Source organism: Carica papaya, chromosome 3 (assembly GCF_054855325.1).
Source record: "Carica papaya isolate Zhongbai chromosome 3, ASM5485532v1, whole genome shotgun sequence".
In the NCBI taxonomy this organism is placed as follows: Eukaryota; Viridiplantae; Streptophyta; class Magnoliopsida; order Brassicales; family Caricaceae; genus Carica; species Carica papaya.
Genome location: NC_142311.1, coordinates 385,464 through 401,359, shown reverse-complemented (window position 1 = coordinate 401,359; position 15,896 = coordinate 385,464). Strand labels below are relative to the sequence as shown.

Sequence of the window (15,896 nt, the reverse complement as noted above, 5' to 3'; positions counted from 1 at the left end):
TATATATATGTGTGTGTGTGTGTGTGTGTGTGTGTGTGTATGTATGTATTTCTCATGTTATCACGAATTAACCTAGTAATGCAAACTCATATTGTTCTAGGAAGATGAATAGCTGCAGTGTGGAGGATTGTATTTATTGGTGACAATGTAAGTGCATGCCTGATCAGCATTGGGATCGTGAACGTCATCACAGCTTCCAAGAATATGTATATATATATATATATATAAACACATACATACATACATACATACATACATACATAAAAACAAGGTGGGTCCTCGAAAATTCTCTTGTTTAACAATGTAAAATCCTTGTTAATGTCTTTAGATAGTATACTACTACTATACATGTCTCCAAAAGCACATAGTGATCGCGTCATATTGCAGCTGGAGATGGCATGTGTAGCTCAAGCACTGATTACCTATATATATATATATATATATATAAATTTCTACATAAGTATATAGTAACCCTTAAAAGTTATGATAAATACTGATATTGAGATTCAACATTCGTATGAAATAATAAAAGTTTTAACTTTAAAATGCAAATCTAATAATAAGTTTTAATTATCAGATACTTGGTATAAATTTATTCATATAATTAGAAAAATATAATAATAGAATATATATATATATATTTAATGCAAGTGAGGGATGGCCCACAGGTGTCAATAAATAATGAGCAGATGGAGGGGTTGGATTGAAAATTGTCCCCCCCCATACCTCTTTCTCTGTCTGTCTGAACTTTGAATAGAATAGTGTGATTTTGATAAGCTCATAGTGTCGACATGGGTTGTGGAGATGAGGCCTTGGTTCAAAAGATTTGCGAGCTGTACGAGCAAATCTCGAGCCTCGACAGTCTAAAGCCATCTAAACATGTCAACACGCTCTTCACCCAGCTCGTCCACGCATGTATTCCCCCAACTCCAATTGATGTCAACACCTTGTCAAGTACCCTTCAAGAAACCAGATTTAAACTCATTAAGCTCTGTGCACAAGCCGAGACTCTTCTTGAATCCCACTTCTCCTCTATTTTAGCTTCTTTTGATGATAACCCACTTCACCATCTCACCATTTTCCCTTACTACTCCAACTATCTCAAGCTCGGTCACCTTGAATTCAACATTTTAAACCAGCACGTTCTCCATGCTCCCACTCGAGTTGCCTTCGTGGGTTCAGGTCCTCTCCCCCTCACCTCAATCGTCTTGGCTTCTTTTCACCTCGCCAAGGCTTCTTTCCATAACTATGATATCGACCCTTCTGCCAACTCCATGGCTCAACGCTTGGTCTCCCCTGATCCCGACCTCTCCTCTCGTATGTTCTTCCACACTTGCGACATAATGGATGTCACGACTGAGCTCAAGGACTACGACGTCGTTTTCTTGGCCGCTCTGGTGGGGATGGACAAGGAGGAAAAGGTCCGAGTCATTGACCATTTGGCTAAGTTCATGGCTCCTGGTTCAATCCTCATGCTGCGGAGTGCTCATGGCGCTCGAGCTTTTCTCTATCCTATCGTGGAAACCTGTGATCTGAGAGGCTTTGAGGCGTTGTCTGTTCATCATCCCACCGACGAAGTAATCAATTCAGTCGTGGTAGCTCGCAAATTGCCCATGTCCAAACACCCGCTTGATCAAGATCTTGGACATAGAATTCTTCCAAACAAGTGTTCCGAGATTCAAAGTTTCAATCCTCTCATCACTCATGGTAGCATGATTGAGGAGCTCACCTTTGAAGAGCAGCTCTCATGAAAGCTTTATCTCTCTCACTTTCTCTTAATTAATCTCCCTGGTATTAGATTATATATGTTAATTTTCAGACACGCCTAACATGTTATGGTACTCCATCCAAGTACTATATATTACTACATATGTGTCTTTTGCATTTTACTGTTGTGAAGAAAAATACCCAGTTCGGAAAACTGGTGAAGATTTCTGAAATTTTCCTTGAGAATATTAATGATCGATGTTATTTGATCATCATGAGATCTTAATTTGCATGTCTTGATGATGACATGTAATGTACCCGCACAAACACATTAATCAGATCTCCATCCTTCAAATTTTCACGATCAATGCTGTGTTCACATGTCTTGACTTTCATTTAAGTGTTTGAGGATAAAATCTGTACATTAAGATTAAGATTTGAGCAGGACTTATAAATGCTCATAATATTTTACAGCATCTCATTCATGTTCTTCTGTCATGTCTTATATATATACATATATATTGGAAAATAATAACTTGCAAATTAAGAGATTTTTATCTTATAATATTTTACAAATTAAAGGAACTTTTTGACCTACTAAAGAATTATACTTATGAATACAACATATATTGAGAAATTTTAAAGTAGTGTTGGTACCTCTATATACCAATATACCTGAAAGTTCTTCTTTTTCTTCACAATTTTAACAAAATATTATGTACAACTAGTTAATCTCTTAAAATTTTCCAACATATACAATTTTGCAGTATTTAATATACTGGGTTTAAAGTTCGAACATAGTTATAGCGAATTTGTAAATTTATTGTAGACTAATGTCTCGATTAAATGATTAATGTAAATTATAGGTTTGAATTAGACTATATAGTCTCAAATGTTTTTCATAAGAGATTATATTTAATAAATGTATTATATTTTATCAAATAATAGAATAAATGTATATATGTATATGTGTTTATCCTTTAAAAAAAAAATTTGTAGATCATTGTGCAAAGGAAAACAAATGGGTTTGTTTGTTGGTGTTCTTAGAGTTTTGAAGATGCAGAGATGAGGAAGCAGTTAGCTTTTACTTCTTTACTTGAACTTGAAATCACCAACTAGTTTGGATCAAAACTAATGCAGTCCACAACTGCAACTGTGATATAAGCTGGACATTTTTCTTCTACTTCTGATATCATCTATTTTATCAGCTTCCTCCATTTTTTCTGGTGAACCATGTCTTTTTTTTCCCCATTTTGTTAGATTCTGAGGTATATATATATATATATATATGCATGTATAGAACTTATCTTGAATTGGGTATTGGGGAATGGAAGTTAGAAAGAAAAAAAAAAACAGAGGAGACAAATAAAAGGTTCCCCCAACTGAGAAGAAACCTTTATGTTGGATTTATTCTGCAATGATATTTTTTCCATTACTATAAATTGCAGTGTTTGAGTTCATCAAGTAAGCTTGCTTTCTATCTTTAATCTGATCTTTAAGCATAATTGACTGTTATTAATTCTGTATCCATGTGGTTGGATTTGCTGGAACTTAGAACTATATTCTTCTACTTTTGTAATTATTTGAACCCTTACTTTGTTTTCACATAAGAATTGGCCATGGAGTCCCCCCAAATAGCCCATTACTGTTAATGACTCCATGCCTTTGTCACCAGTATCGATCATTTCCAAAAGCTCCTCAGCCCACTTTGAATTTCAGTATTATACCTATTTTACTCTCATTCATACCCTAAATTTTAATTATTTGATGGATAAAACTTATTTATATTTACATACTTAATACATACCCTAAAATTGTTTAAGTCATTTTTCTTCAAGTTTTTATAATTTTATTTATGTTGTTAGGTAGTAATTATTTTCTTAATCACAACCTCTAAACCAAACAAAGATAAAAGAAATTAAATGAAGAAGACGATATATATCTTTTGTATAAAATTTGAATAGCTATATTCCACAAGGTTAAAGAAAATACTGAACCCCTGAATTCTATATATACTGACGCACTGGAGCAATAAAACTCATATTTCTGCAGTGATGGGACAATGATCAACCACTCCTAAACGACAGCAGATTCTTTTTCTCTTAAAGCATATATATACATATATATATATATACACATATATACATATATACTTTAAAAGGCTGAACTTACAAGCATGCCTGCTTCTGTACTGCTGCTACTGTTAATAGTCAGCATATATGTATATTCGTAGTAATTCGTTAATTGGGAATCGAGGAAAAGAAAGGAAGATATGCTCCTGGTTAAGATCAAAGCACATCAATCTTCTTTATAAAAAGTATACATACGTATATATACATATACAAAACCACAAGGCACAAAGTTGTAGTGACTCCTATATAAGATTCTAATTTAGAACTATGTAGTTGTACGTAGAATATAACAAATACGTAAGCCATGGGTGTACATCAAGTTTAAAAACTTTGTACATATACTTCACTACGACATCTAGATAACTAATAAAAGTAATGTATACACATATATAGAATAGAAAGAATTACAGTATGATTATAAGTATACTATAATACTGTATGTATACGTGCATACTTATTTTACATACGACGTTTAAGTGAAGAACCTATGGGCTATATGTAGCTATATAACAATACCTTACGTACATACGAATTTCTTCTTCTTGTTATTATTAGTAAACAAACTATAATGATGTGGTGGAAAAGAGATATACAAAAGTATAGCAGAAAATTAATCAAGCATCATCATCATGATTGGTTTCCATTTTCACCAGCTCCTTCGGTATCAAAGTAAATCGGAAGAGCTCCCGCCATTCCCGTGCCGGTGTTGACACCTTCCATGAGAGCATATCTCATGTCTTCAGAAGGTTTCCAGTGTCTTTTCCTCTGGTTTATGAACCAGTTATTTATCTGCTTCTGGTCTAAACCAGTTGTCTTCGACAGCTTTAATTTCTCGTCTTCCTGATCCATCATCACCCCATTACCTTTAACTACTAATATTTAGCAGAAAGTAGCTCAACACGTCAATCTTATATAATATATTAATCATTGGTATATATATATTACCGTGGGATAAGGCCAACGGTAGTGGTTGTTCCACCAATCCAGCAAAGTCGTTCTTGCATCTTTTGGGAGCTTACCCTTCTTTCTTTTCTTCAAGAACTCTTTTCTGAGACTGCTGAGGTATCCGCTGTATTTTCTTAGAAGCATTCCTTTGATATCTTGATCGTTCAGCAGCTTATCTGACGATTCTTGATATGATTGATCTGCTGCTCCTAATTCTATCTCTCCAACACTTTGTTCTTCTTCTGAGCTTCCACCTCCTTCATCTGAAAATCAAGATTAGCATTTTTATCACTTCACTTCTTTCTCTCAACAAATTAAGTGGAATCAAATAGTTCATTCATTCATTCTCTCTCTCTCTCTCTCCCTCTCTCTCTCTCTCTCTATATATATATATATATACATAAATTAATAATTATCTTTAGGGAATCACACAACTTATTTATACTACTAGAAAACTGGATTACCAAAAGGCAAAAATAATTGGTTAGGAGAACTACAACATTTTTTTAATGGAAGTTATTTCAGTTTATAACGAATATATATTATATCAATATATCAAGCCAAACTATTAAAAAAAACAACTAAAATTGGTCCCATTAGTGAGGATGGATACATACACACACACACACACACATATATATATATATAATATGCATGGGGTTGATAATATAAAATCAGATTTTGAAATGAACATGCAACAATTTCTCACAGGGTAAGACAATAATTTATGAAACACGAACAACTCAAAGCATGATGAATTGTCCCGGTCCCAACATAAGCGTTGATTACTCGACACCCATGTCTTCCACATTGTCTCTCTTGTTCAAAACAATATGGCCAAGATTAAAAAAGAATAACACAATTATATGGGATATATATATATATATATGTACTTTTGCACGTATTTCTGTGTCTATATGTGCACTAAAATGAATTAAAATGTCACCAAGATATATATATATATATATATATATATACATATACACATACATAATCAACATCTTTTATTATTTTTATTCTTACTTTTAACAACAATAATAATAACATATGGAGTGCAAAGTAACCAAAGTAAAGAATACAATTAAATTCAAACTCACAAAGTTATAAAGAAACAAACATTAACCTAAAATTGTTTAATAATATCTATAATGTCGCGTTAAGGGTCGTATTATAAATTAAAAAATTTAATACAAGAATTAAACCAAGTAATTAAAATATAAAATCATAACTTAACCCTATACCCAGTAACCATTTAATTTTCGGCGTCAAATCAAATAAGGATCACTCACTCTATTTCCTATCATAAATGTGAAGTTTAAATAAATAATAATACGATCTTTTATACAAATTAGATAAATATGCATAATTAATTACGAATTGTTAATGAAACCCGAAATCAGACATTGTTCTCTATTAATTCCTATTGATTTATTTTAGAGTTTAAATGTATGATGATATCTGATTTTAGAGTTTTAAATGCATGTATTACTGTATTACTTTACCACTGTGTGATTTTAGAATTTAAGATATAATTATATTATCGGGTGCATATTCATTATTTATGTGATTGTGTTTAATTTGGTAACGGAGATTAAGGATAAACGGAGAAAGAATGTGATCTAATAAACAGATAAAGTGACAGTCTCATTAGATATTCTGGGAGATGGTAGACGGACCGGGTTCATATCAAATTTGATCACCAGTCCAACCGAACGACCAAAAGATTCATAATAGAAAACCTACAAGAAGACACTTGTGGACAGAAATTTTGACTTTTATTTCTTTTGTGAGTACGTTTCAAGGTAAAGTTAATGTCATGTATTAGATTCTAAAGGTGTTATGGACTGATTTTTCAAACTTACAACTTTCTATTTGAGTCAAAAGTAACTATTTCCTGTCTGAGTTGGGTGATTTACAATTGATGAACACATGTAATTGGGTGGGTCTGATTTTTTTTATATAAGAAATTAATTTTAATCGTTATCTGAATTTCAATTACCCGACGGGTGAATGAATTTGACTAGTACAATCATAATCAAATCCTAAACATGAACATTGGTTCAAAATAGGAATAGAAAGATCTCAAAATCAGCAAGTTCAGTTAAAAATGGTGTAAATGATGAAGGTTGATTAGTGGTTTAATGTAAAATGTGCTTCTATTTTTACAGTGTGATCTTAGCCAGTCAAGTAATGAGCTTATTTTAATTTCTAAGACTGTTGGAGAAGTCCTTCGAATAGTAAACATGACTGGAACAAGAATCAATGGCACCGATCAATCAATGGCACTGGAAGGGGTTTCAACTAATTTTGATAGTACTGAATTAATTACAGAGAGAAAAACTCACCAGAGCGATAATCCAAAGACTTGGGTAATGTTAATCCTTGGCAAAGATTACTTAGTTCTGATTCAATGCTGCTCAAGAACGAGGTAGCTTCATCAAACGGCTTTGCTAACTCCTCTTTGTATCTATGCAAAACCTCACAGTATGATTCCTAACTCCCATAAATTTTATGAAAAAAAGAAAAAAAAAATAGTTAGACAGATTAACCTTAATCTATTTAGTTTAATTAACTACATATAGATTGTATTATATGCATAATTGGCGACAGAAGAGAGGCCATTAAACCCACTTGAGATCAATGATGGTTCATAATTAAGAAGCAAACAGTAACAAATGAATATTCAGAGATGTCACTAATTTCCTTTTACTTTCAGGTTTTCTGGTTGACCAAACAGTCTCCAAGTCAACTAGAACGAAAAGATAGAATTTTGAAGGGGTAATGAATCTGGTGTTGATAATACTAATCGTACCATGAATTGATCAAGTTCGGGGTCAGCTCCTAATTCAATATTACTGCAAGAAGAACTAATGGGGTAGTGGTACTGGCTGTCTCGGTTGATCTCTTCCAGCACAGACGCCATTTCTGGCGGTGCCCCGACCTGCTCGACCACATATATAAACATACTTCAGACCCATATTAAGATATAATATGCATATCCACATATATACATATATACATATATCAATTTGTGTTGTGTATATGCATATATATAACCCTTTAAGGTTTGATAAAAGCATTTAATAAGTCAGGTGGAAGAGAAAATCTTTCTCGTTATTGTGGAGGACAACGATGAAGATACAACGCGAGAAAAAACATAATCAACAAAAGAAAACATGACATACACACATATGTAGATATATTTATGTACATATATATATCCTAAAATATATTTGTCAAAAATGTGAGACACACCATAAAGTGCATATGTTAGTGGAATTGCAAATAAATATGTGTATATTTGATGATGATGACCTTTTGGCATTCAATGTAAGCAGATAGTAAGTGAGGATAACGAGGGTGAGTGGCGATCTGGGTCTTGACGAGATCAGACATGCGCGAACCTCCATGGACGTGAGCAGCTTGGAATTGAAGCATTGAATCCTCCTCCGCAGAAGACCTAATATGCAGGCACTGACGGTCACTACTACTTGCTCCATAATTAATCTCACCCGATCTCACCATACGCCCGCTGGTGCCCATATCAACCCGGTACAGCTCTTCCATTTACAGTAGTAACCCTCTATATGGGTACATGTGTATATATATATATATATATTTACTTCAAGAAGAATTAACCATGCTTTGATTTTCTCTCCAAGATCTGGGTCTTTTAAGGCATCATTATTATAGGTAGCTAGTGTCTGAAAAACCGTGATCTAGAAAAGAGTGAACAGTGAAGGGGGTAGCCGCCATTGGAGAGGAGACAAGAAAGCTCAAAAAAGATGAAAAGGAAAAGAGCGTGAAGGGTGGGGGGAGTGAGTAGTGATTGGTGAGGAAGAAAAGTGTATCGGTGATGTTTATGAATGTGAAAAAGACGAGACGAGACAAGACGAGAGCTGAGCTTTTCTTTCCCAAGAAAAACTCAGAGAGGGAGAAAAGAGAGAATTTGGGGGACGACGACTTTGCTTTATTGCAAGAGGATGGATGGATGGATGGATGGATGGAGAGAGATCAAGCTCTGCAACAGTCATAAATTATTTCTTTAGATTTAAAAAAAAAAAAAAAGAGTTGGATGTTTATGATGTTGTTTGTTGTTGTTGTTGTCGTCGTCGATGGTGGTGCATTATTGACGAGTGAATACGATAATACAATATAAATAGATATAGATAAATAGATACAGCCCGTATTTATACAGGTCAAATCTAATAATCCATCCATGTGTATGAATAGGTACCTATTTTTTCAAAAAGTAAGTAAAAGAATGAAAGGAGGAGTTTTCATGGCCACGTTTCAGATACTGAGTGGCTCCGTACACTGAGGAGCTGGAGTGACCCATTGGAGAAAAAAAATAAATAAAGAAATGGATTCCCTCCCCGAAAAGAAAACAAATGAGTAAATAGAACTGTTCATCTCCTGCTATTTTCCACTCACCATTTTTCTTAGTACTCCTGCTTATAATTACTGCTCTACCCACTAATGGGAACATGACACACACACACACATGTATGTATGCATACACACATATATTTCCAGCTCTTATCATTTTTTTTTTACTTTCTCTGTTCTTTTCCTAATGGTTAATGAAGACGGTGAATGTGTATAAATATAATACATCACCTTTGCTATTAAGTATGCTCGAATTCTTGTCTGCCATGGACTGTTTACCTGCACTAAATAGCAATGAGCTCACAAGAAACACCAAACCCAACCCCTTTGTTAAATTTAATGATTTTTTCTGTTGAGTTTAAATTCAAAAAAAAGAAATCTACCATGAAGTTATTTTACGGAAGGATACGTAAAATTTCATGCGATGTGTATGCATGATTTTCGATCGATCTGATTTGATCAGTTGGTTGATGTAATCTGTTTAAATTTGTATTTCTATATATATATGTTGAAATAAAAAGAAAAGATTACTTCTTCTCTCCAAAAGGGCACGCCTCTTCAAAACAGCAAAACAGAGGCAGTTGCATGAACTTGCTCTGTTTTGCTGCCCTCTCTCTCCTCAACTTTCTCTCTCTAAGTTTTCTCATTCACAGAGCCTCCTTAGAAGCTTATTCGCTTTCGATCAACAAGTGGTATCAGAGCCGTTATCTTAAGGGACTGGTAAACCAATATACCATCAAAAAATCCAATGACATCCACTGGAACAACACCCCCTCCACACTTCAATGGAGAAAACTATCATGTATGGGCAATCAAAATGAGAGTCCATCTGAAAGCCTTAAGTCTGTGGAATGTTATTCTGGATGACAGTGATCCTCCTCCACCAGGGGACACTGCCACTATAAACCAAATCAGAAGGCACGAGGAAGATAAAGCCAAGAAACCAAAGGCAATTGCTTGCCTTTTTTCGGCCGTTTCGGATAGGGTATTTTCAAGGATTATGAATTTCGAATCACCAAAGGCTGCTTGGGAGAAACTTAAGGAAGAGTTCGATGGGGGAGTCAGAAGTAGGAAGGTAAAAATCTTGAGACTGAAGAGTGAGTTTGCATTACTCAGAATGCAGGAAAATGAATCAGTGAAGGACTATGCATCTAAACTCTCGGACGTGGTAAACAAAATGAGACTGCTTGGGGAGGATTTTCCGGAATCAAGGGTAGTAGAGCAAATTCTTATCAGCTTGCCCCCCAAATTCGAGTCTAAAATCTCAGCCTTGGAGGAACTTGCAGACATTGAGACTATCTCTTCGGCTGGGCTGATAAACAAGCTTCAATCCAGTGAGCAACGGGTAAATATGCATGTTCAACAACATACAGAGGGAGCCTTAATTTCAACTCAGAACAAAGGCAGCTCTTCAACATAGATTCAAGGAAGAATGAGTGAATGGAATCAAACTGGAAACCAAAATTCCAGTAAACAAAAAAAATATTCTGAGTGCAGTATCTGTTCCTTGACAAATCACTCAGAAAATGAGTGATGGTACAAGGGAAAGAAAACCGTTCAGTGCAATTTTTGCAAAAGGTTTAGTCACAAGGAAAAATTCTGTAGATAGAAACAGAAGCAGGAAGGATCATGACCAAAGCAGGAACAACTGCAAGCCAATATCACCAAGTTGTCCTGTGAGCCAAGTGACACAATTCTCGTTGCGCTAAATAAGCCGCCAGTGGAGGATGATACTCTCTGGGTGGTGGACAGTGGATGTACCTCCCACATGTGCAAGGATGAGGGCTTATTCGTATCACTAGACAGAACAATCACAGGCCAGGTCCGACTTGGAAATGGTATGCTGGAAACCATCAAGGGCAAAGGCAACATAGCCATTGAAACTAATGAAGGTAGAAAACTTATCACTGATGTAAATTTTGTTCCTACCCTCTCACAGAATCTTCTTAGTGTGAATCAGATGACTGATCGAGGCTACTCGGTGGGATTCAAGGATAACTGCTGCAGGATATATGATCCTGAGGATTGCTTGATTGCTTTCATCCAAAAGAAGAATCAAGTCTACTCCTTGAAACTCAGAGAAGTAGTTGAGAGGGCCAGTGTTGCCTCTGTAACTAAAGGTGAGATTTGGACAGGCGCCTTGGGCATTTTCATGCGGCTGGGCTACAACAACTGCAGAAGGGAGGTCTAACCAAGGACTTCCCAAATATTGCAGTCACTGAGACAGTATGTGGTGCATGTCATATGGGGAAATTGGCAAGGAATTCATTTCCTTCGTAAACAGATTGGAGAGCAAAAGAGAAGCTGGCACTTATCATTCTGATATTTGTGGTCCAATGACAGAAAACTCCATGAGTGGTTGCAGGTATTTTGGCTTGTTCATATATGATTTTTCCATGATGATTTGGGTTTGTTTCCTGCAGAATAAAGTTCAAATTTTAGGTAAATTCAAGAAGTTCAAGGCTATTGTAGAGAAGGAAAGTGGTAGTGTACTGAGGTGCCTAAGGACAGATAATGGGCTTGAATTCAATTCCAGCCAATTCAATGATTTCTGTTATGAGAATGAGATCAAAAGGCAGCTCACGGTACCATATTCTCCTCAACAAAATGGTGTCTCGGAGAGGAAGAACAAAACCATTATGGAAATGGCAAGAAGCATGCTTGCTGACAAGCACCTGCCTAAAGCCTTGTGGGCTGAGACAGTGAACACTACTGTGTTCCTGTTTAACATGTTGCCTACAAAGGCTGTAAAGCAGATGACACCGGCGGAGGCCTGGAGTGGCATCAAACCATCAACTAAGTATCTAAAAGTGTTTGGATCCGTGTGCTACTGCCATGTCTCGGATGACAGGAGATCCAAGCTAGAAATGAAGGCTGAATTGAGAGTATTTTAGGGATACAGTACTAAAGCAAAAGTATATAGAATTCTAAACCTGAAAACCAACAAACTTATAATTCGAAGAAATGTAACGGTGGATGAAAACAACTACTGGAATTGGGAGAAGCAGAAAGTCGAACGAGACTGTGTCACAGTTAAAGAAGGAAAGAAATCAATGATAGTATCAAACCCAACTCAGAGTGATGAACAAGATGAAGAAGATGAACAAGATGAAGAAGGTGAAGCAGAAGAGAAAATAAAAATGAAAAGTCTAACTGACATCTATGAGAGGTGTAGCTTTGCCTCAAAAGAACCTTCCTCTGTTGAGGAAGCACTTCAGCAGCAAGAGTGGAGACTTGCCATGGAAGAGGAAATCAGGACGATCGACAAAAACAATACTTGGTCTCTGGTAAAATCAAGTACAAACAAAAAACCTATTAGAGTAAAGTGGGTGTTCAAAGTGAAACTCAATCCGGACGGGACAACAAACAAGCACAAGGCACGGCTTGTGGCAAAAGGGTACTCCCAGCTTCCAGGAATCGACTACACAGAGACCTTTGCTCCTGTGGCCAGATATGAAACAATTAGATTCATTCTGGCCATGGCAGCTTATTTTAGTTGGAGTGTGATGCATTTGGATGTGAAATCGGTCTTCTTGAATGGCAAGCTGAATGAAAAAAATTATATTGAGTAGCCACCGGGTTCATTCAACCTGGAAAGGAGAGACACGTCTATCTTCTTCACAAGGCCCTATACGGCCTCAAATAGGCTCCACGAGGCTGGTATGATAAGTTAAATACATACTTACTCCACTGTGGGTTTGAGAGGAGCATGACAGAAAATACATTGTATGTGAATAGAGATGAAGACAGTCTTATCACCTTAGTATATGTTGATGATATACTGGTGACAGGCAGCAACAAAAGGAAAATGATAGAGTTCAAGCTGAAATTGGAAAAGGAATTTGAGATGTCTGATCTTGGGGAGGCTACCTACTTCCTGGTAATGGAGATTCATCAAAGCAACCTGGGTATTTTTCTTTCATAAGGCAAGTATACCAAAGAAATTCTAAATAAATTCAACATGAATCACTGTAAATCAGTATCTATATCACTAGTGTCCAACCTGAAATTGTCAAAGGACGAGAAATATAGTAAAGTTGAAGAGGGGAATTACAGAAGTCTGATTGGGAGCCTTCTGTATCTCACAGCTACCAGACCAGACATTTTGTTTGCAGTAAGTTTACTTTCAAGGTACATGGCTTCACCGAGGGAATCACACTTACAAGCTGCCAAACATGTGCTGAGGTACTTGAAAGGAACCTGGAATTTTGGTGTTTAATTCAAAGCAAGAGCTGATGGTGGATTAGTCAGCTACAGTGACAGTGGTTGGGCAGGAAGCGTAGAAGATGCACGTAGCACAACTGGGTACTTGTTCAAACTAGGCTCTGGTATTTTTTCATGGGCATATAAGAAACAGGATACTGTGGCTCAGTCCACAGCTGAGGCTGAGTATGTAGCCGCAGCTATAGCAATTAACCAAGCAATTTGGTTGAGGAAGGTGTTCAATGATGTAAAGCTGGACAAACAAACACCTACAGTGTTGTATGTAGACAACAAGTCTGCAATTGCCATTGCGAAAAATCCTGTAATACACAGGAGAACTAAACACATCAACGTTAAGTATCATGCTATACGTGAGGCTGAGAGGAATCAAGAAATAAAGCTGATACATTGCTCCACTGATGATCAGCTTGCAGACATTCTAACCAAGGCCCTGTCTAAAGCTAAATTTGAGGAATTGCGGAAAAAGGTGGGATTAGTGAAAAAAGTCATTAAGGGGGAGTGTTAAATTTAATGATTTTTTTCTGTTGAGTTTAAATTCAAAAAAAGAAAATCCACCGTGAAGTTGTTTCACGGAAGGATACGTAAAATTCCATGCGATGTGTATGCATGATTTTCGGTCGATCTGATTTGATCGGTTGATTGATGTAATCTATTTAAATTTGTATTTCTATATATATGCTGAAATAAAAAGAAGAGATTACTTCTTTTCTCCAAAAGGGCACGCCTCTTCAAAATAGCAAAACAGAGGCAATTGCATAAGCTTGCTCTGTTTTGTTGCCCTCTCTCTCCTCAACTCTCTCTCTCTAAGTTTTCTCATTCACAGAGCTTCATTTGAAGCTTATTCGCTTTCGATCAACACCCTTCATGCTAAGTTTGCTCGCATTTAGCACACTAACCATGCCCCTTTGAATGTCAAGTAAAAGTATCTCCTTAAACACCAGTGTAAAATACAAGTAATCTTTTACCTTTACTCTTGCATTAATTACACGTTACAAGTCTTCGTGTGTATCTTATTATTCAAAATCTCTATATCAAAGCCACGAACAAATATATTTTTGACGTTACGTGCTATATTTATCTCTATTAACGGGATCCGGTAATAATTATATTGAATTTCATAATAAGTTTATTAACCACTTATTATTCTCGCTAAACTAAATAAAACATATTTTTATTTTTATCGAAACAGATAATTTTATCAAATTCATTGATTTTGAACTTATCAAAATATAACAAAGTTTTTAACTCATAATAATAATTATACATAATATAAATTTTCAAACAAATATAATTCATAAATAGCTAAAAAGCGATTAAATAATTTAATGATTTAATAGAATTGAAATAATAAGTTTAAGATAATTTACCCGTAACGTTAAATCGAAAATTTATAATAAAATACCAAAGCTTCTTTGAAATTCAATTAAATCAAAATATTATATAAGTATTCAGAAATTTTAATAATGCATATAAATGTCCATGAGAAGTCTAATACATGATATTTATTTGTGATATACATGGTATTTAGGTACGATGGTTATCAAATTCTGATTTAAAATTCGTTAAACTTTTTAAAATTTAATACAAACTTATTATTTCCGAAATTCACAACTCTCTATGTATAACGTAATAAACTCAAATATGTTTTATATGACAAAATCTAATTCTTTTCGCTTTTATATCTAAGTATAGTGCAACGAAGTTCTAATTTAGGGTTTGGAAAAAGTTCTTACTTTCGTTTTTAAAGTTTTCTAGCTTAACCATTATAATTAACTTACATATTAATAAAACCCTTATATATTTTTTTATTTATTTATAAAATTACTTATTTACTTATTGTAATTTAAAATTAATACCTTAAGATAATTATATATATATTTTTTAGAAGAATAAAATAATCGTATTAAGATTTGAACGACATCAATCCACAAAATAATTCAAATATTTTTCGCTCGAGACTTCTTTTAGAAAAATAATATATAAATATATGATTTTAAAGCTTATATACATAGAGCTTCATAATTAATTATTTAAAAGCCTTAATTGCTTTGTTATGTAATAATGTGAAATTGTCTCCTAACTAATTAACACAATTTCAAATTCCACTTTAATCATAAAAAAGATGACAGCAGTTCCCCACACAAATTTTGATTTAATGATGTTGTTTATTAAGCATAATTAATGAATTACTTTTGCAAGATTATGCTAAGAAATTTTCGTTTATGTCATCGATTTATTATTATACTATGATCCTAATTAATTATAAGGTTTTCGTATGAGAAATCAAGTGTTGATTACACAAAATTTAGGGTATTAATTAATTAATTAAGAAGGAAAATTATTCATAACTTGAGATTTTACTATATAAGTACATATGGTTCGTGCTATAATTATAATTTTCAATTTTTTTTTGAGAGACCCATCAATTTATTTGAATATTATACAATTTATTATACTATTATCCTAATTAATTATAAGGTTGTCGTATGAGAAATCAAG

The 15,896-nt window shown here is 34.6% G+C and overlaps 3 protein-coding genes across 3 annotated transcripts; 2 read left to right on the top strand and 1 right to left on the bottom strand.

Annotated features, from left to right (window-relative positions):
- The first annotated feature begins 694 nt into the window (after nt 1-694).
- On the top strand, nt 695-2,075 carry NAS4 (nicotianamine synthase 4). The gene has a single exon (XM_022043167.2). The coding sequence runs from the start codon at nt 792-794 to the stop codon at nt 1,749-1,751; it is 960 nt and encodes a 319-aa protein (XP_021898859.1). The 5' UTR covers nt 695-791; the 3' UTR covers nt 1,752-2,075.
- A 2,124-nt stretch (nt 2,076-4,199) lies between these two features.
- LOC110815288 (homeobox protein knotted-1-like 1) lies at nt 4,200-8,825 on the bottom strand. The gene is made up of 5 exons (XM_022043005.2): nt 8,100-8,825; nt 7,597-7,725; nt 7,130-7,277; nt 4,785-5,047; nt 4,200-4,679 (listed from the first exon to the last, which is right to left on the bottom strand). Exons 1-5 carry the CDS (start codon nt 8,349-8,351, stop codon nt 4,467-4,469), a joined length of 1,005 nt encoding a protein of 334 aa, XP_021898697.1. The 5' UTR covers nt 8,352-8,825; the 3' UTR covers nt 4,200-4,466.
- A 1,165-nt stretch (nt 8,826-9,990) lies between these two features.
- On the top strand, nt 9,991-11,364 carry LOC148266571 (uncharacterized). Its single transcript, XM_088214674.1, has 2 exons — nt 9,991-10,518; nt 10,816-11,364. Exons 1-2 carry the CDS (start codon nt 9,991-9,993, stop codon nt 11,362-11,364), a joined length of 1,077 nt encoding a protein of 358 aa, XP_088070800.1.
- Nucleotides 11,365-15,896: the final 4,532 nt, after the last annotated feature.